This window comes from Carcharhinus amblyrhynchos, chromosome 8, assembly GCF_965287045.1.
Source record: "Carcharhinus amblyrhynchos chromosome 8, sCarAmb.v2.hapA, whole genome shotgun sequence".
NCBI lineage: Eukaryota > Metazoa > Chordata > Chondrichthyes > Carcharhiniformes > Carcharhinidae > Carcharhinus > Carcharhinus amblyrhynchos.
Genome location: NC_137331.1, coordinates 76134324 through 76156073, shown reverse-complemented (window position 1 = coordinate 76156073; position 21750 = coordinate 76134324). Strand labels below are relative to the sequence as shown.

General features: G+C 39.8%; 1 protein-coding gene across 3 annotated transcripts in view; it reads left to right on the top strand.

Moving 5' to 3' along the window:
* trappc9 (trafficking protein particle complex subunit 9) overlaps window positions 1–21750 on the top strand; it is a 719084-nt gene that overhangs the window by 166832 nt on the left and 530502 nt on the right. For all 3 annotated transcript variants that reach the window (XM_080194286.1, XM_080194288.1, XM_080194285.1), the window contains one exon: window positions 12488–12640. In XM_080194286.1, the coding sequence (XP_080050412.1) occupies window positions 12488–12640 (153 nt within the window). The remainder of the gene's footprint in view (window positions 1–12487; window positions 12641–21750) is intronic.

Here is a 21750-nt window from a genome sequence, read left to right as displayed (position 1 = left end):
AAGAATTTATCCAGGTACTTTAAAGGATGTGAGGCAATTCACCTCTACCACCCTTCCAGGCAGCGCATTCCAGACATCACCATCCTTTGGGTAAAAAGGCTTTCCCCAAAGTATCATGCATCCCACCTTGAACTTGTGTCCCCTTGGGACTGATCCTTCAATTCAAGGGACCAGCTGCTCCCTGTCCATGCCCCATTTAAATTGTACGGTTCGATCAGGTTGCCCCTCAGTCTTCTCTGCTCCAACCTAAAGCGTGTGAAGCTGTAGGACGTTGGAAATGTGTTGAATGATTACTTCTCATTGGTCTTCACCCAGAAAACGGAGAACATTGGTACACTTTTCAGGAAAAGGGACTGAGAGGAACTTGCACAGTTTGGCACAAAAAGTGAGGAAGTATTGGAGGCTCTGTCGGGCTTTGAAAATGGACAAATCCCCAGGCTGCAGAATTGCAATCCAGGTTGCTGTGGGAGGCAAGGCAGGAAATTGCAGGGGTTCTGACACACATTTTGAATTCATCTATTGCCACAAGGGAAGTGCCGGAGGATAGGAGGATGGCGAATGTGGTTCCACGTTTCAAAACGTTGGTAAAGTTTGAACCAGGAAATTGGAGACCAGTGAGTCTCATGCCAGCGGTGGGGGAACTATTAAACAAAATTTGAAGGAGAGATTTAATATCCACTTGAAAAGGCTGGGTTAATTAGGGATAGTCAGCATGGCTTTGTCAGAGGGAGGTCATGCCTATTAAATTTGATTCAATTTTTTGAAAATTTGATCGAATGCGTGGATGAGGGAAGTGCAGTTGATATAGTTTATATGGATTTTAGTATCATCTTTGACAAGGTCACGCATGAAAGACTGACTGAGAAAGCTGAAACACATGGAATTCAGGGAATCGTGGTAAGGTGAATCAGAAACTAGCTTTATGATATGACACAAAAGGATGGTGGTCGTAGAAAGCTGTTTGAGTGACTGGAGGCCGGTGTCCAGTGGCATATCACAAGGTTCACTTCCAGGATCCTTGTTGTTTGTTATATGCATAATTTATATTGATGATAATATGGGGGGGTTGATAAACAAGTTTGCAGATGACACCAAAATTGATAGGGTGGTTAATGGTAAAGTAGAAGGTCGTAGGTTACAGGAAGATTGCAGATTGGTTGGTTAGATGGGCAGTGCAGTGGCAGATGTATATAACCCTGATTAGTGCGAGGTGGTGCACTTTGGAAGAAGTAACAAAGCAAAGAAGTATTTAATGAATAGCAGGATACTAGGAAGCTCAGAGAAACAGATCTCGGGTTACTGATTCACAGATCCCTGAAGGTGATAAAAGCAAGTGGCCCATATGCTGCCTTAACTATCCTATTTCCTTGCTCTATCAGTTGTGACATATAGTATAACAGCAAGGAAGTTATGTTGGAGCTGGATAGATGTTGATTAGGCCACAGCTGGAGTACTGTGCACAATTCTGATCATCACACTCTAGGGAGGATGTGATTACACTAGATGGGGTATAGAGTAGATTCATCAGGAAGTTGCCTGGAATGGAGTATTTGAGCTGTAAGGAGAGACTTCATTGGCTTGGATTGTTTTCTCTAGAGCAGAGAAGGCTGAGGAAGGCATGATTGTGGTCTAGTAAATTGAGGAGTATGAACAGTGTGAACAGGAAGTAACTGCTGCTCTTGGTTGAGAGGTTATTCACAAGAGGACATAGTTTTATGAAAGGGGCAGGAGATTCAGAGGCTATTTGAGAAAAGATTTTTTTTCAGTTAGAAGATGGTGAGAACCTGGAATGCATTGCCTGGGAAGGTGGTGGAGGCTGGAAACCTTACAACCGTTAAAAAGTATTTGGATGAGCACTTGAAACTTTATAACATTCTAGGATATGGGATAAGTGTGAGTTGAGTGGTAGCTATTGTCAATGCAGACTTGATGCGCCAAAGGACCTTCCCTGCACTGTACGACTGCCACAATTCACAGTAGCGGTATGTCAAAGATCAAGTAACAACTATTGAGCAGACTCGGAATTGATTCAGCCTCTTGAGAGCTGTATAACACAAATAAATAAGCTATTCTATGTTGATTGATAAGTGACATTGGGATTTTTTGTGTGTCTTGAGAAATTTCAGGGTGGTGATTTCCATTTGGCAGCAAATACTGGAAAATACCAGTAAATGTTCTCTAGCAGGAAAGACATAAGGTACAGGAGCAGAATTAGGTCATTTGGCCCATCGAGTCAGCTCCACCATTCAATCAAAGCTGAAATGATTCTCATCTCCATTCTCTTGCCTTCTTCCCTTAACCCTTGATCCCGTTGTTGATCAAAAACCTATCTATCTTAACATATTGCTGTAGAAACCAGGTCATTGAGTGAGTTCCACAGATTCACCGCCCTGTAGTTGAAGAAATTCCTCGTCATTTCAGTTTTAAAGGAGTGTCCCTTCACTCCGAGGTTGTGCCCTTGAGTTCTAGTCTCTCCCACAAGTAAGAACATCCTCTCCACTTCCACTCTAACTAGGCCTCTGAGTATTCTGTAAGTGTCAACCAAATCTCCCCTCATCCTTCTGAACGCCATCGATTCTTGATTCAGAGTCCTTAACTGCTCCTTGTATGACAAGCCCTTCATTTCTGAGATCATTCTTGTGAACCTCCTGTGGACCCCCTTCAGCACATCCTTCCTTAGGTATGGGGCCCAAAACTGCAGACAGTATTCCAAATGGGGTCTGACCAGAGCCTTATACATCCTCAGCAGTTCAACCCTGCTTTTGTATTCTAGTCCTCTAGAAATGAATGCTGACATTGAATTTGCCTCCCTAACTGCCAACTGAACCTGCATGTTAACCTTCAGACTCCTGAGCCAGCATTCCCATGTCCCTTTGTGCTTCAGATTTCCAAAGCCTTTCCTCATTTTGAAAATAGTCTATGCCTCTATTCTTCCTACCAAAGTGCATAACCTCACACTTTCCCGTATTGTATTCCATCTGCCACTTTTGTCCACTCTCCTTGCCTGTCCGAGTCATTCTGCAGCCTCCCCACTTCCTCACACTACCTGTCTCTCCACATATATTTTTGTATCATCTGCAACATTAGCAACCATGCCCTCAGTTCCATCTTCCAGATCATTAATGTAGAACAGTTGTGGTCTCAACACTGACCCCTGTGGAACATCACTTGTCACTGGTTGCCATTCTGAAAAGGACCCCCTTATCCCCACTCTCCATCTTCTGTCTGTCTGTCAGCCAATCTTCTATCCATACCAGTACCTCACCTTTAATACCATTAGCTCTGAGCTTAGTTAACAGCCTCCTGTAAGACACCTAGTCAAAGGCTTTTTAGAAATCCAAATAAATCATGTCCACTGGCTCTCCTTTGTCTATTTTCTTCATTACCTCCTCAAAAGATTACACCAGATTTGTCAGACATGATCTCCCGTTGCCAAAGTTGTGTTGACTCAGCCCTATTTTACCATGCATTTCCAAGTACTCAGTAATTTCATCCTTAATAATTGACTCCAAGAACTTAACCATGACTAAGGTCAGACTACAAGCCTATAATTTCCCATCTTCTGCCTCCCTCCTTCCCTCCCTCCCTCCTTACAGAGGGGTGTTACGTTTGCCTTTTTCCATCCTCTGGGACCTTCCTTGACTCCAGTGATGACTGAAAAATCACCACTGATGCCTCCACAATCTTTTCTATCTCCTTCGTAACCCTGGGGTGTAGTCCATCTGGCCTGGGTGATTTATCCACCTTCAGACCTTTCAGCTTTCCTAGCACCTTCTCCTTAGTGATGGCCACTACGTTTACCTTTGCCTCTGAAGTTCAAGCATGTTACTGGTGTCTTCCACCATGAAGATTGATACAAAGTTCCTCTGCCATTTCTTGTCCCCCATTAATACTTCCCCGGTCTCATTTTCCAGCAGTCCAATGTCCATTCTTGCCTCTCTTATTAGCTTTTACATATCTAATAAAAGAAGATTGCAAGAGGTTTTTTAGATATATTAGCTAGCTTACCCTCATTTCATCCTGTCCACCCTTATTTTTTTTTTTTAAATTGTCCTCTCCTTGCTTTCCTTGTCCCATAGTATGCTGTAGTTGTACTTTTATTGACTATGCCACAAGTTTTATTCCTGCCAATTTCCATACAACTCTGACTAATTCTGGAAACTTTATAAACTTCTACAAAGCCCTGCCCATTATCTAGTTTAAAGGCCTTGTGAATTCCTGACTTAGCCTTTCTGTCGGATCCTGGTCAGATTGGTTCAGGTGGAGCCCATCCCATGAGTATAGTTCTCTCCTGTTCCAATACTGATGCCAGTGCCCCATGAAATAGAATCCCCTTTTCCCACGTGACACCTTTAGCCATGTGTTTATCTCCCTAATCATCTTCTCTCTTGGCAATAATCCAGAGATTATAACCCTTGAGGACCTGTTCTTTAATTTCCTGATATTCCTCAAATAGGTCTACCTATGTTGTTTGTCCCAACATGGGCTACAGTAACTGGATCCTCCCCTTCCCACTCCAATATCCTTTCAAGCTGGTTAGAGATGTCACTTACTGTGGCCCCAGGGAGGCAACATAACATGCGGGACTCTTTTTCCTGCGTACAAAGGATGCTACCTGTCCCCCTAATTATGGAATCCCCTACCACTTCCACTCTTTTCGCTTTCCCCTTCTTGAATGGCCTCCTGTACCATGGTGCAGTGGTCAGTTAGCTCATCCTCTCAACAGTCCTTTTCCTTATTCACACAGGGAGCAAGTACATTGTACCTGTTAGACAAGGTTAAGAACTGAGTCTCCTCCATTTCAGAATTTCGGATTTTTCTACTTGCCTCATTTGCAGTCACAACCCTCTGTTGTCCCAGCGGCCAAATTGGAGCTATTTCATTTAAAGGGTATGACTGCCTTCTAAAATTGTTTCTTGAGACCAAATCTTTTGTTTCCTACTTCTCAGTAGATGTTGCTGGGCTGACTTCACCAGATCTTTTGCTCCCTGCTTCTCAATAGATGTTGCTGGACCAGCATCTTCCAGAATGCCACTTGCCTCTGCCACTTCTACCAGATGCTCTTCCCCCTGTTTATCACTGGTCTTGCTGCAAATGCTTACCGAGTGTCACATTGATTCATGCTATTTTTCAACTTCTGATTATAGGCAAAACTGCATTTATTGCCCCTCTCTGGACAGCATAATCATGAGAGTATCATCACAAAGACTCTGAAAGTTCAAGGAGTTCCACCATATCCAACTCCTTTGGGCAGCGAGAGCTGAAGGAGTTGGATATGGTGGAACTCCTTGAACTTTCAGAGTCTTTGTGATGATACTCTCATGATTATACTGGAAGGGGAATTTCAGCATGGAGAAAAAGTACCCGTTAGAAAATAGCGACATGTATCCAAGTCAGGATGTGGGCCTTTGTGACAACTATCCATTTTCAGAATCTTTATGGAGAGTGGCACAGGCCCATAGCTTGAGACCAACCTCAAAACAATGATTCTGAGAAACAATAAGTTGGTCTAGGGATGCAAATTTCTACCGAGAGCTTGTTCTTTTTGCCAACTGGAACAAACATACGACAATTATAGCATTCAAGCAAACTTAGTGAACTCAGTTAGAGGAAATCATTTCAGTAGTTCCATAAAGCCAGAAAATCGTGATTCCTTCACTTTGTCTAAAAATAAATGCAATGGAATGCAATCTTGGGCTGTGAACACCGATTGCTGTGAATACATATACCCAATTATCATGCACCAAATATCTCTAACCATTACTGTGACGTTGTTTGTACAGCACCATGTAATAGGACATTGGCTGCAGCTTGTGAAGCAGTTCAATCTCAGATCTATTTGTGTATGTATATATAAATATATAAACCTATTTATCTTCTTGTGATTGCATTGGGTTTTATAATGGAAACATGTAATGTCAACACTTGCAATGAAAACAATGTATGTGGAAACAATACATTGTAATTAGTCTCACTATTGGAAACATTGCCATGTGACAACAGGCAAAGGGTATTAAAAACATCATTCATGGCAGAACCTCCATTGGCTGTTGGATGTAATTGCAGCGTAGTAAGTTTGGAGGCAATTCCCATTAAGAGTGTGAAAATGGGAATGAATAATTGAAATATGTAAAATTAAGGACATTATTTGTAACACCAAAGTGGGAACCAAATTACATCTGAATACTCTGATCCAATTATTCCTTGCTCTTTAATTCCACTTCACTAAAGGATCGGACTTGGTTTGATTCCACTATCATTCATTTATTTTTTTCTTTTTAAATAAAACTCGATATGGAAAGTTTAGTTATTCATTAATAGAAAATAAATTGAATGTAATTGCATATAATGTAATATGTATGCAAAATTTGAAGTTAGTTTAAATTTTGATTTGATTTATTATTGTCACATGTATCAGTATACAGTGAAAGGTATTGTTTCTTGTGCGTTGTACCGATAAAGCATATTGTATATAGGGAAGGAAAGGAGAGAGTGCAGAACGTAGTGTTAAAGTCATTGTTAGGGTGTTGAGAAAGGTCAACTTAATGCAATGTAGGTCCATTCAAAAGTCTGATGGCAACAGGAAAGAAACTTTGAGTCAGTTGGTACGTGTCCTCAGACTTTTGTATCCAATGGAAGAAGTGGCAGAGAGCATATCCGGGCTGTGTGGGGTCCTCGATTATGCTGGCTGCTTTTCCAAAGCAGCGGGAAGTGTAGACAGTGTCAATGGATGGGAGGTTGGTTTGAGTGATGGACTGGGCTTCGTTTATGACCCTTTGTAGTTTATTGTGGTCTTGGACAGAGCAAAAGCCATACCAAGCTGGGATACAATTGGAAATAATGCTTTTTATGGTGTACCTGTGGAAGTTGGTGGCAGTTGTAGCGGACGTGCCAAATTTCCTTATCCTCCTGAGAAAGTAGAGGCCTTGGTGGGCTCTCAACTATAGAGTTGGCATGGAGGGACCAGAGCAGGTTGTTGGTGATTTGCACGCCTAAAAACTTGAAGCTCTCGGCCATTTTTATTTCATCCCATTAATGTTGAAGGAGCATGCCCTCCACTATGCTTCATATATGAACTATGATATCAACTATGTTAGTTGATCACTATCTCTTTTATTTTGATGACATTTTGAGAGAGAGATTATTGTTTTTGCACCAGGTCCTGTACTATGTCTTGTCATTGTTTGAGATCTGACCCACAATGGTGGTGTCATCAGCAAACTTGAAAATCAAGTTGGAGGGGAATTTGACCATACAGCCAGAGGTGTAAAAGGAGTATAATAAGGGGCTGAAGAGATAGCCTTGCAGGGGACTGGTATTGCGGATGATCGTAGAAGAGGTGTTGTTGTCTATCCTCATTGACTGCAGTCTGAGGGTTAGGAAGTCTAGGATCCAGTTGCAGAGGGAGGAGCCGAGCCCCAGTCAATGAAATCTCGCAGGAATAATGGTGTTGAAGGCTGAGCTGTAGTCTATGAATAGAAGTCTGATGTAGATGTCTTTGTTAGCTAGGTGTTCCAGGGTCAGAGGGATAGCACCTGCTGTGGACCTGTTGTGGTAATAGGCGAACTGTAGTGGATCCAGGCAGTCTGGGAGGCAGGAATTGATTTGTGCCATGCTTAACCTTTCGAAACACGTCATATGTTTGAGGTCAGAGCTATTGGATGATGGTCATTAAGGCACGCTGCCTGGCTTTTCTTTGGTACCGGGATGATGGTCACCTTGAAGCAGGTAGGACCTCAGATCGGCGTAAAGAGGTTGAAGATGTCTGCAAGTACCCCCATCAACTGGTTCGCACAGGATCTGAATGCTCGTCTAGGTACCCCATCTGGATCGGTTGCTTTCTATGGGTTGACTTTTGAGAAGGATGTTCTGACGTTAGCATTGGTGACCTCGGATACAAGTTTGTCAGAGGCTTCTGGGGTGGAGGGTGTGCTTTTGCTGACTTCTTGCTCAAAATGGATATAGAATGCAATGAGCTCATGGGGGAGGGGTGCATCGAAGCTAGTGATTTTACCTGACGTCATCTTGTAGCCTGTTATGTCTTGCAGACCTCGCCGTAGTCGGTGGGAGTCCGTGTTGGATTCTAGCTTGATCTAGTACTGTCTTTTGACATCTTTGGATCTCCATAGATCATATTTGTCTTTCTTTTATAGGTCAGAGTTGCCTGACTTGAACGTCTAAGACCTGGACTTCAGCAGGCAATGGGTATCCCTATTCATCCATGGTTTCTGGTTGGGAATCACGTGGATTTGCTTCTTTGGCAGTCTCCTACACACTCACTGAAGTCAGTTACCATAGTGGCGTTCTCATTTAGGCTGGTCGCAGAGTTTTTAAATACTGACTGGCTTACTGATTCTAGAAAGAAGTGTCTCAACACCGAGTTAAAGTCAACAGGTTTATTTGGCAGCGTTAGCTTTCGCAGTCTGAAGCTCCTTCATCAGGAGATTGAGGACTTGTATTCACAACAGAGCGTATAAAGACACAAACTCAATTTACAAGATAGTGGTTGGAATGCAAGTCTTTATCTTGTAAATTGAGTTTGTGTCTTTATATCCCTGTTTGTGAATGCAAGTCTTCATTCACCTGGTGAAGAAGCTTGAGACTCAAAATAGGTGCTGCCAAATAAACCTGTTGGACTTTAACCTAGTGATGTGAGACTTCTTACTGTGCTTACCCTAATCCAATGCTGTTATCTCCACATCACAGCTACTGATTCTAAGCAGTCCCATAGGACATCATTTGATTCCTCAGACCAACATAGCAGGACTCTTTTTTTTGATGAATTTTTGACAGATTTTTGCATTTATTGAAAGCTGACTTGCATATTAAGTTTATTTTTGTAAATCATTTGAGTGGTATGTTTGAAGAAAAATTCTAGCATCGCTTTTCCAATTTTTTGAAAGCAATTTTGCTTCACGATGGATCCTTGAAAGCTCTTGAAAGAGGTAATGACTTACGTGGGTTTTTGAGCCAAGAGAGGGGAATATTTGAAGTAATTTGCTGATGATGCTTGAAACATCTTAGCCCATGAACATTGTACCTCACATAGTACAAGAAGTTAAATATTGAATTATCTGTTATTTATAGATGCAAGCTACAAATCTTCACTTACAATGCCCTGAGAGATCCAAGTAGATTTTTTAAAAAAAATTGAAATGCAGCTCCTTTCGGAATCACCCTGTATTTCCTCACTCCAGATTCAAAATAGCAATAAAAAAATCTTAGCCTGCTTTGTCTCCCTCCTGCATGCATGCAATGATTCACTTGGGTAGCCTCAAATTTGGCCCAGATCTTGTGTGGAGAATAATGGTATGGCTTTCAGTGCTCATTGAAAATTTGATAGTTGGGTCTACTGTCTGTATGTGCTCATTTAAGTGGAGAAATCTTAATGTTACTGTCAAGAGAGAGCCCTCTCCTGCACTGGGTGTGCTGTAAGAGTTTGACAGTGCAGCTGATGTAAATGGCGTGATCTTGGGATTGTTGGCTACAAAAAATGGCATAAATGTTTGGACTGTACAGTTTGCAGCAAATGAATTTTTAAAGGAAGGATAATTGATGATTACTGCCAAAGCACCTTTCTGGCTTTGAAAATTAAATTCTACAGGTGCAGAGTCTCATTTCCTCAGAGGTTCTTTCGTGTCGGAGATTTAAAGAAATATTTTTACAAGGGACTAGTCACTAGTGATGGAAGATCTACAATTACATAAGAAATTCAATTTTAAATATTGACACAAGAAATTGTGTTGTAAATACCGACCATAAAGTGCTAGCAAAAGTCCTGACATGGTTTATGGGCCTCTAAATATTTGTGTACATGGTATATTTTATATTTTTGAAAATCTGACCTCAAAGACTTGTTCTTTGCGTCAGATCATTTCTACATTCTCTCTCATGATGCACATTTGGTCTTTTTTTTGATACAAGATCAGTCTTAAAAATGGCTGCTATATTAGTTAAGAACAAATTGATAGGAAACTCATGCCTCCTGACATTTTGTAGTAAAGAAAACAAAGTATCCAGGTTTGCCTTTTAGCTTTGCTTTACAGTCATGTCACAGTGGAATAAAAAAGCACAATCTCCACAGATTAATTGCCATCTTCTAAACCTCAATCAATCTTTGTTATATCCAATTACATTCTTAACTCGGTCTGCAAACATCTTCTATCATAGTAGAAATGGCAGTGCAGCATATTCTCATCCCAAGTAAATGTTTTGAAATTATTTTTCCCATTCGTAGTCAAAACTGTTAGCATTACATTTTTGACCCCCTCATTATTTAGAATTCCTGCTGGAAAAGTCCACATTTCAGAAATGTTCAGCCTACTAAAAGTAAAGTTGAGAGCTTAAGTGTTCTTTTTAATGACCTATTGGCTTAAAAATAGAAACTGTAAAAACACTTCTATTGGTACAAATTGTTGTTATTCTTGGAAACTTGGCCAACAACCTGAATCTTAAGATTAGCTGATTTCTGTGTGTTCGAGAGAAAAATACAGCTATTCGGCCAAAGTGTACTTCATTCTTTCACGCAAGAAAACCAGAAAAAGACTCTTGGAGTTTCAGACAATGCCTTTATTATGAATGATTCATCAGGGAAAGCCTCAATCCAGGCGTTAAACAGACATTTATAGAGTTAGGATCCAGTTACAAGAAACTGGCACATAACAATCAGATGTATATTCGCACACAAGTTATAATCTATATCCATTTGCAATATTGATTAGGTTTGCATTATGAATAACATGAGAGTATAGTTGTCAAATTACAACTTATACATGCCTATCTAATTATAATATCACCAAGTATGTATTTCTAGACAATTACGAAGTTCATAGAATCCTTACAGTGCAGGAGGAAGCCATTCGGCCCATCAAACTGGCACCAACAACAATCCTGCTGAGGCCCTATCCCCACGTATTTGCCCTGCTAATCGTCCTAACGCTAAAGAGAAGTTTAACATGACCCATTCACCTAACCAGCAGGTCTTTGGATTGTGGGAGGAAACCAGATCACCTGGAGGAGGCCCACACATGTGCAATCTCCAAACAGTCACCCAAGGCTGGAATCAAGCCTGGATCCCTGATGCTATGAGGCAGCAGTGCTAACCATTGTGCCACTGATTATCTTTCTAACCAGTGGTTCATCAACTCCTCTGTCCCACTGCCTCTTAGGACAGACACTAAAAGCTGTATCTGTGCATAATTCAATGGAGATCTTGTGTGTAGGTTTATGGTCCTTGACGCTTATTTGGGTGTGGTTTTAAGGTAGCTTTCCCTGTGTGACTGGGTCTAGCAGCATGCAACTTATATGATGTTTAAACTTGTGTGATTATTAACATTTTCACAGTGTTGGGAAAATCAAATATTTCAAAACTTTATTCTTTAATTTATCAAGCTTATCTCTGCAGAGACCCCTATACGTTTGCCCTGTGTTTGTTTGTGTATGTGTGTGCGAGCGCTGGGGTACCTTTAAAAAAAGATATAGTTGTACTTGCGTAATTGTGTGCCCGTTCTTGCCATTTATTTTAACAAAACAAGCTTTTGTTTTATAATCAATCATTGAGTTCAATGAAATAAGCCTGGTTAAAGTCTCTCTTAGCTCTGGGTCTGATAGCAGCAAATGTAAATTGGCTGTTTTGGTTAGTAAATTACACTTTTCAACTAATGATGCAACTTAGGGTCATGGGGCGCAACAAATTGCGCACTCTTCCCATGCCTGTAGTAACACTATATAGCCAGTTGTGCAATTTTCTATTTATACGATCCTTCTTTTTGCATCTTGATCAAATGCGTTGTTTACCCATCTAAGGGTATTGCTACCCCTATTCAAATTGATACCATTTCTGGATATGTGCATTTATGGAGATAAGAATTGATCAGGTTGAAAACATCACATGGTTTCCTATTAAAATATTGGAGGAATGCAATATATTCCACAACTCTGGAAATTGTAGTCCACAGTCAGCATATCTTTGTGATATCTTTTCAATATCAGGGGAGTATAATTAATTTTACTTTGACCTCCTGATGCTCAGTGTGTTTCAGAACTAGCCAAAACTTACTAATTCTGATTTATAACACTTTGTGTGATTTAATTTAATCCAAGAACACAATGTAAAAAAAACTATTAAAATATGTAATGTAGATAAAATGGTTTGCTGCATGATTTATTTCAAATGTTCCTTGAACATTTGTCAAATATAGGAATTTTGGATTGTTTCATCCAGGGTTGTGATTTTTGAATCTGAATTCACATGACCTACTCATATTAATTTTTCTCCTTTCCAAATGCAAGTTCCCATTTTTAAGAATTAACTATTTCTGATCTAAAATCTAATGTTGAAATCAATCTTTTTAACATGCAGAAATGTTAATTTATTTGAAAATAAAACGGCACATATCCTTCAACAGTTATCAGCTGGACTTCATTCAATTTGGCAGATTAGTATGATATATTAGTGATTTATGAATCAAATTTTTTTTGTTCACAGAAAAACTGTATGGTGACTTTCTGAGCTGGAATTTGGAAGAATTGCTGGCACAATTTCCACTTGAACCTGGGAAGGTTGCTATTTTTACAGTGAATGTGCAAGTGAAACTGGACTTCTCCTGTCAAGAAAACCTTCTTCAGGACCTGAATGATGGTAAGCCAACCTTTCATTAAAAGCATGATGATTCAACATTAGCTAGCTCTAATGTTTTTGGTTCGAAAAAAAAATGACTGGAAGAAGAAATGGAAATTTGGAAGGTGTTTCCAACTCTCTTTGTAGGTAATTGAAGGATCATGTGGTGTAACCTATACTGCAGTTTCTGGTTCCAGGAAAGCTGCCAGCAATAGTTATTTATTGCAACTGTGCATAGTGGAGGTGGCATGTTGTAAGGATACAAGAATAGTCTATTGACAATTTACAATGTGATATGTTAGAAGCAAGTTGATCTGTTGACTTTGGCCATCTTGAAAAATTGCGGTCAACTGTAACTGGAACTTCATTTTAAAAGCCACATGATGTTAAGCATTTAAACTTAATTGGATCTTGTAACTTGTTGTGCTTTCTGGTTTCGTTAACTCTGATAGTGTGCCACATTCTTAATGTTGATGAAATGAGTTTGGCTTTTTCTCCCTCACAATAAATGGAAACATTATCATCCTGATATGGAATTATGGAAGATGACTCATGAAACTTTTCATGTTTCATATGATCATTCTTAGATGATATTTAAAACCTGTTTTGTTTTTAAATTGGATTTGATTTGTTTTCTTCTGTCATTGTCACCAGCCCTGTTTTTGATGATTAAATCCACTGCCGAGAAGTTTGATTTCTCGTGTGACACCTTTTCACTTGGGATTGGTTAACTCAGTTGGCTGTATGGCTGGTTTGTGATGCAGAATAACATCAACAGCATGGGTCAATTCCTGTATTGGCTGATGTTATTCATGAAGACCCCACCTTCTCAACTTGACCCCCACCTGAGGTGTGATGTTCCTCAGGCTAAACCACTACCAGTCAGCTCACCCCCTCAAACAGAAAATCAGCCTATGGCCATCTGGGACTGTGATGACTTTACCTTTTACCCTGTGATAAATATGCTCGAATATTGCTGACAAGGAAGATATTGCCAATGTGTTTTGTTTTTGTTAGGACAAATGCAAGAGTGCCACATTTCAAACAATCCCAGCAATCTCTACAACAGAAATGGGTGCTGATTGGTTGGCAAGTCATCTCTGGCTGAGGCATTGCCATGGCGAAAGCAATGAGGAACAAGGGTTTCCAAGCTCCCAAGTAATTCAAAAAAGATGCAGAGCTTGGATAAATTCCGTTTTGTTTCCAAAGAATTAGACTGTGTATAAATGTACGTTCCTTCTAGTGAGTGTAAATGAGCCAGTCATGAACCCAATTTATTATCTTAAGTTGGTTGTTAGTGAAACTGTCAGTGCACTCAAGATTGATTGGCAAGTGCTGCCAATTTGCAGAATCATGTTGAACAGGAAATGTTTTTGTTTTTGCAAATGTAGGCTGATTTGGTACAGCCTGTACTCTTTATTATGGAAAACCGAAAGAACTTGTGATCTGATTTTATGAGTTAGTCATTGGGATGTACAATCTATATATCTGGCGTTATATTGATACTGAAATTCATACATGATGTTGCTCAATTGTGTCATAGGCAGAATGCCTTTTTGGACTGACAGCAGCATCCTGTTTGTGGAGCATGCCACTCATAGCCACAGCATAGTAATAGTATGAAATAGCTTACAAAATAATTAAATTTTTTTTAGATTTTGTCATTCCAATGTAATTTGAGGTAGTCCCTGTATTTTTCTGGTGGATAAATAGCAGTCTTTAGTCAATGTTCCTTTGTTTTGTTCATAATATGCACAGGGTACACCATACTCAACCAGTCTGTGCATGTGAAACCCAAAGCAAAACATTATCTCATGTGGTTCTGCAATTGGGCAGTATTTTCTCAATAATCCTGAGTGTGTCAAGCTCCACTATCAACATATTTAAGATAATCAGTCAAACTCAAAACGTGGACCGTTTATGCTTGCTAGAAGTAACGTGTTCATATGCAAGGATCTGTTTTTAGTAAATAAAGGCATATTTCAAAGCCTTTTCTGATTTTTGATTTATTTTCCCCATTGGTTCCTCTTTGGTTTGGCTAGTTGACTCCGGCTGAGATTTTGTCAATCAGCACCCGTTTCTTCTGTAGACTAAGTTGTTGTGATTGTTTGAAGTATGGCATTCTTGCATTTGTCCTGTTAGTGCAAAATGAATAACATTGGCAATGTCCATCTCTTTCCAGTAATATTGGAAATCTGAAGAACTAAGTTAATCCCTAAAAATGCATTTGGTTCCAAATTTGAGTACTGTTTCACTTTGTGGGAAGCAACTTGGAGCATATTTTCCAAACATTGAGACAAGAAATATCATTTTGAAAATAATTCTACTACAAGCCCACTCTGAACCTGATTATAACGTTATTTAATTTATCAATATTGTTTATGCCCTTCATTTGAATTTGTTAAGCCTAATATTCTATATGTTGCTTCAGCTGATTCAGTTGTGACAAACATTCCTCTCAATAAATGCTATCAAAAATCGAGGAGAATCCTCATTGCCTGCGGTCGTATTACACTTAAGAGTCTTGGCCCTTCGTGTGGTGTGTATTGTATATCAAGACAACTGGTAATAGCCAGCAGTTTCTTCAGCATTATTTATTGTTAGGCATCGATGACCAGCTCTTGATTTTTTTTTTCCTTGGATGTGCAAATTGATAATTTGGTTTAGGATGTGTCTTTTATAGAGGCTTCCCAAAGCTTAATTTGCTAATGTTTTATTCCTTATCGAACATTGAAGTTGGGGAAGAGCATTGGCCAAATGGAAAGGTGAAGTGTGGCGGATTGAACTGATTGATATAGGACAGAGATAAATTGGTACTTAAAATAACAATGTTAGCCTTAAGGCAGAGGACTTGATTTTTTTTTCATATAAATTGAAGGAAACTGGGGCAGCAAGATTTATAGAATGACAGTTGAATTAAGTATATGCTGTAAAACAGAACTAAAATGATTGCTTGTTACTTGTTGATAAACCCACAATAATTGCATTACAACCATTAATGTTCTTCTGCATGTTATTATGCTTCAAGGATTTGGAGTATACCAAACTTCTGTCATGAGAGCTGCTAGCAGCAAACAAATTGATCCAAAAATAGACAACTCCTAAATGCAATTGGAAAGTATGTGTTAGAGATTACTCCTGGGGTTTACTTCAAGAGTGTAGCTTAATCTTGGATTTCAAAGAGCAGTTGTAACAAGCCTCTTAACCCTGCCTGCAATTAAATCTTCACTCCTGCAGTTAAAGATGTCAAATAAATCACATACTTGGATTGCCTATGTTGTAATCTCTTGTTGGTATCTACTGATCTTTCTTAAATGTTAGTGATTGGAATTTTCAGTTAAAAATTAAATCCTTTACATCTCATACAATATTGCGCTCAAGCACAAAACAGATATTCAACATCTAGGGAAATGACCTGTGAACAGGCAAAGATTGTTCATTTGTTTCTGAATATAAATACTTGCACTCATCAGGACAGAATCATGAATATCAAATTTCAAAGTGAGCACCAATTTATAATGCACGTGAAAAGGTGATGATCGGTTGACAAATTGATTCTCATTGGTTGAGGAATTGTCATGAGAATGCATCAGGGAATATTACCTCCCATGCTTTATTTTAATTTATAAAAAGGCACAATGTTGAGACATGTTTTCTTATCCACAAAGGGCAGGCCCCTATATATGAATGTATATAGCTTCTGGCACGCATAAGTGAGCAATGTTGTGAACCTGACTGATGCTCTTAAACTGGTCTTTGGTGTAGTTCTTTGTGTAGTCAGTATTGTTCAGTCAGTGCTGTCCAACTACAGAATCGCATCTAACATTCAACATTATGTTCTGAGTTTTGGAAGCATGAGATGGTTGAGTGCCGTCAGTTCTCTGCCGATTGCAGAAAGCCAGAGAGATGTGCTGCTTGATATGATGCACTAGTTGTTTTGACATATGGCCAGCATAGCTGGTATTGTACCAGCACTGAAATCCACATACCATAATAATCGTTTGGCCTCGAGATTTGACAAGAAATTTGACATTCTTGCATCAGTCCTGATGTGTACAAGATGAAAAGCTTTGGCAGCATCTTTTTTCTGATTAAAGCTCAACTCTGACAGATGAGTGAAACTGCTATCATTCTAACATAGATTGCTTTTAAAACTGAGCATTGATGTTTAAAACTATTGTAGGAGCAGATGGTTAGTAACGTAAAAAACTGCTTGCATATAACAATAGAAAGAGGAACCAATCCTGTGTGTGTGCTATGCTGCTGATGTCAAAGAACTCCTGAGAAAAATGCAGAGACTTGATTTGAATCTTGACACATTGCTAAAGGTCGAACATAGAAATGAGATTTGCTAGGTTCCACTAATTGTCTACAACTGTTGTGGTCAAGATTGAAAGCAAGACATGAAAGAAGGAGCAAAAAATACTCCAGACGCTGGAAATCTGAAACAAAAGAATGAAAATGCTGGAAATATTCAACCAGTTAAGCAGTGTTTGTGGTGAAAGAAAAAGTTACTGTTTCAGGTCAGTGATTATTGTCAGATGTAACAAGTTTAAAGCAAGAATAGGGAAAGTGTGAATAAAGAACAAAAGTAGAAAGGGACAGATTCTGATTTATAAGTTGAGCTTGCACAAAAAGACCAAGGTATTTTAAAGCATTAAATAATTAACATTGTATCTTTTGTATCCTCTCTATTATTAAATATAGAACACTACAGCACAAACAGGCCCTTCGGCCCACAAGTTGCGCTGATCACATCTATACCTACCAAGCCATAGAACTATCTGTAACTTCCAATGCCATTAGATCCCATATAGTCATCCAGAAATCTTTTAAAAGACCCCAGCGAGTTTGCCTCTACCACCACCGACGGCAGCCAATTCCACTCACTCACCACCCTCCGAGTGAAAAACTTTCCCCTAACATCTCCTCTGTACTTGCTTCCCAGCACCTTAAACCTGTGTCCTCTCGTAGCAACCATTTCAGCCCTGGGAAATAGCCTCCGACAATCCACCCTATCTATTCCTCTCAACATTTTATAAACCTCTATCAGGTCGCCTCTCCACCTTTGGCTCTCCAGGGAGAAGAGACCTAGCTCCCTCAACCTGTCTTCATAAGGCATGCCACCCAGTCCAGGCAACATCCTTGCAAATCTCCTCTGCACCCTCTCAATAGCTTCCACATCCTTCCTGCAGTGAGGCGACCAGAACTGGGCACAGTAACTCCGAGTGGGGTCTGACATGGGTCCTATAAAGTTGCAGCATTACTCCCGACTCCTAAACTCAATCCCTCGATTAATGAAGGCCAGTACACAATACGCCTTCTTGACCACATCCTCCACCTGCGAGGCTGATTTAAGAGTCCGATGGACCCGGACCCCAAGATCCTTCTGCTTTTCAACACCACTAAGACTCCTACCCTTGATATTGTACTCCTGCATCCCATTGGTCCTGCCAAAATGAACCACTACACATTTATCCGCGTTGAAGTCCATCTGCCACTTCTCTGTCCAGTCTTGCATCCTATCTATGTCACGCTGCAACTTCTCACATCCCTCCAGACTATCCGCAACACCACCAACCTTTGTATCATCGGCGAACTTACTAACCCATCCCTCGACTTCCTCATCCAGGTCATTTATGAAAATGACAAACAGCAAGGGTCCGAGAACAGATCCCTGGGTCACTCCACTGGTGACCGACCTCCATGCAGAAAAAGACCCATCCACAACCACTCTCTGCCTTCTGCAGGCAAGACAGTTCTGGATCCACAAGGCCAAAGCCCCTTGGATCCCATGCCCTCTCACCTTCTCAAGAAGTCTTGCATGGGGGATCTTATCAAACGTCTTGCTGAAGTCCACGTAAACCATGTCCACCAGTCTTCCTTCGTCAAGAACATAAGAACATAAGAAATAGGAGCAGGAGTAGGCCATCTAGCCCCTCGAGCCTGCCCCGCCATTCAATAAGATCATGGCTGATCTGTCGTGGCTCAGTTCCACATTCCCGCCCTCTCCCCATAACCTTTAATCCCCTTGCCTATCAAAAACCTATCAACCCGCGTCTTAAAAATATTGAGAGGCAGCCTCCACCACTTCAACGGGCAGAGAATTCCAGAGATTCACCACCCTTTGAGTGAAGAAGTTCCTCCTCAACTCCGTTCTAAACCGTCCCCCCTTTATCCTGAGGCTGTGCCCTCTAGTCCTACTGTCCTTTCTGAGCGGGAAGAGCCTCTCCACCTCTATCCTATCCATCCCATTCAACATCTTATACGTCTCAATGAGATCTCCCCTCATTCTTCTAAACTCTAACGAGTACAAGCCTAGTTTGTTCAGCCTCTCCTCATAGTTCAACCCCCTCAACTCCGGTATCAGCCTAGTAAACCTCCTCTGCACTCCCTCCAAGGCCAAAATATCCTTGCGTAAGTGCGGCGACCAAAACTGCACACAGTCAATGTGTTCAGTCACATTTTCGAAGAAGTATATAATTTGCATTTGCAAAGAAATATAATTTGCATTTTGGGTGACCCATATTATGTTTACTGCTTTCAATCCTTTTCTTCAAGTTAATGCAATAGAATATCATTACATTCATCTGGATAGATGGTTTCAGTATCACCTGAAAGATAACGCTTTCAACAAGGGAGTACTTGAATATCACTGAGAACAGAGGCAGAAGCTTCTTGTTTTGCACTCAATCTTTGCCAAAAGGAGAGATATGTTGCCAATGTTAAAGTTCTTGAACACCAAGCAATTGTTTACAAAAAAGTACCCTTCAGTACTGGATTGTTGCTTGAACCTTCTGAATTATAGGAAGAGGGCTGCTGCTAAACCAGATTGAGAATGCTGCTACATGCATCTTAGATTTACAAAATATTGGTGTCAGTCTTGGCTTGGGTTTGGTAACATGGGAATGGATTACTGCAGTGCTGTCACTGTTCATTTTCAATAGCTGAAGTTGATTGGACTGAGTCTTTTGCTCTGCAACCTGAAGGTACTGAGACTAGAAACCTGACAAAGTAGGCAAATCAACCCTGAATCTCCCTGCACCCTGACAGCATGCTGCTGCACAATGTACCATGCCACCCTTTGCTTTCGATTTTGAATGTACAAAGCTGGTCAGCAGTTAGTATGAAAGAATGAATTAAATGCAGCATCTTGTGCAATCATTTCAAAATAGAATGAAATGTACCATGATAGAGTGATTATATAAAGGAAAATGTAATTCGGTACAGATTTAAAAATACAAAATGTAATGAGATTTATTTTGCTCCTGAGGAATGATGTTCAGTGGTGTTCTAGAAATTCAATGTTGTGGATGGATATAGAGAGCAAAACTGTGAAACAAACAGTTTTGCTTCAGATGGATATTGACAATGATTACATGAAGAAAAGGCAGTGTGATGTATGAAGTTACAACAGAGAAACAGTGAGTGATTGATGTTACATCAAGTTGCATAAACTCTTCAGCACAGAAATAGTCTTTGGACACAACTGGTCTATATGGCCATTTACACACTCTTCGTAATTTAACCCAATCTCATTAGTAGTCATCTATGTCAGTGAATGTCTGATGAAACCTGTAATGGTGGTGTTTATATAATGCACTTTGAAGGCTAGTAAAGCTTGTGTTTTAAAAAAAAAATTATGGGGATGTTGGCAAACCATCTTAGTTCTCTCTAAAGTTGTGTTTCCAACTCAACAGCAGGTAGATCTTGAGATAATAAATCTGGAGCAACAAGTTGTCAGGGAAGTGGGAAGTAGTTCTGGGTTGTAACTATGTGACGACCCTTTGTTATATGAAATATTTGCTTTCATATTAAGCTGTTAAATTGTACTTTCAATATTTGATGGTTGGCTGATGGAGCCTGCTTTTTTTCATATCTATGTAATTAACCAATTTAAACATCATTGTTAGGCAATTTTTCTTTCAGATTCCAACTAGAGTAATAAGGCATGGCCTCTAATTTTTGAAGCCAATCTGGGGATTTCTAATAATCACTGAATTCTCCATGATCACATAATGCTGTCAAACAAGAGGGCATAAAACTTCAAGTGTCCAATCATGAATCTCCCTCCAATTAGTGGAATCAGCAAAAATTGCAGTATTTGATGTGCAAGCTGGAATTCTTATTCAAAACTGATTGTATATTCTCGTGTTGGCTGGCAATTTTTTTTTAGCTGAAGACTATACTTATCAACACTTTACAAACTTGAGTTTGTGTCGGATTTGAAATACTGTTGTGCAAGCAATTAGTAGTTTTAAAAATCACTCAAGGAAATAAAGATTGCTGAACTGACTCCATCTACTGCAGAGTGTTTCAGTAAATGATGGATGTCATGTTTGAGCCATTGCTTCATGTATTAAAAGGCTTACTGCAATTTTGGCCGATTCCACTAATTGATGGGAGACTCATGATTGGACATCGAGAATTTTATGTGCTTTGGTTTGACATTGTATGGAAGTTGCTTGAAAATATTGTTGTCTCAGTTCAGTGATTACTAGAAATTCCCAGGTTAGCTTCAAGAAATAGAGACCATGCCTTATTACTTGGTTTAAACTCTGATAGAAAATCACTAAACAAATGAGGTTGAGGGCTGCATGGAAGTCCAAGTACAATACATCTACTGGTTACCCTCTATGTACTCAAATTGAGATTTCTTCAAAAAACTGTTATAGATCAGTCAGATGCTATTTCTCTTCCATGAAGCCACACAGACTGTGCTTGGTCAATTATGATTTCCCAAATATGCTAGTATTACTACTTTAATAATTGATTTCAAGATTTTTCAACAACAGATGTTAGGCTAATTGGCCAGAAGTTACCTGCTTTTTGGCTTCCTCCCTTTTTAATAGGGTGTCCATTGGTAGCTTTCCGATTCTCTGGTACTTCTCCAGAGTCCAAGGTTTTTGGAAAATTGCGAGCAATGCATCCACAATCTCTGTAACTACTTCTTGTAGGATGCAAGCCATCAGGCTCAGGGGACTTATTTGCCTTTAGCCCCATTTGTTTGTCTAATACTACTACTGTAGTGATGGTGATGATACTTGATTCCGCTCCCATATTCTCCTAATATTAATGGGATGTTTGGAGCATCTATCACCATAGGGACTGATGCAAAGTATCTGTTTACC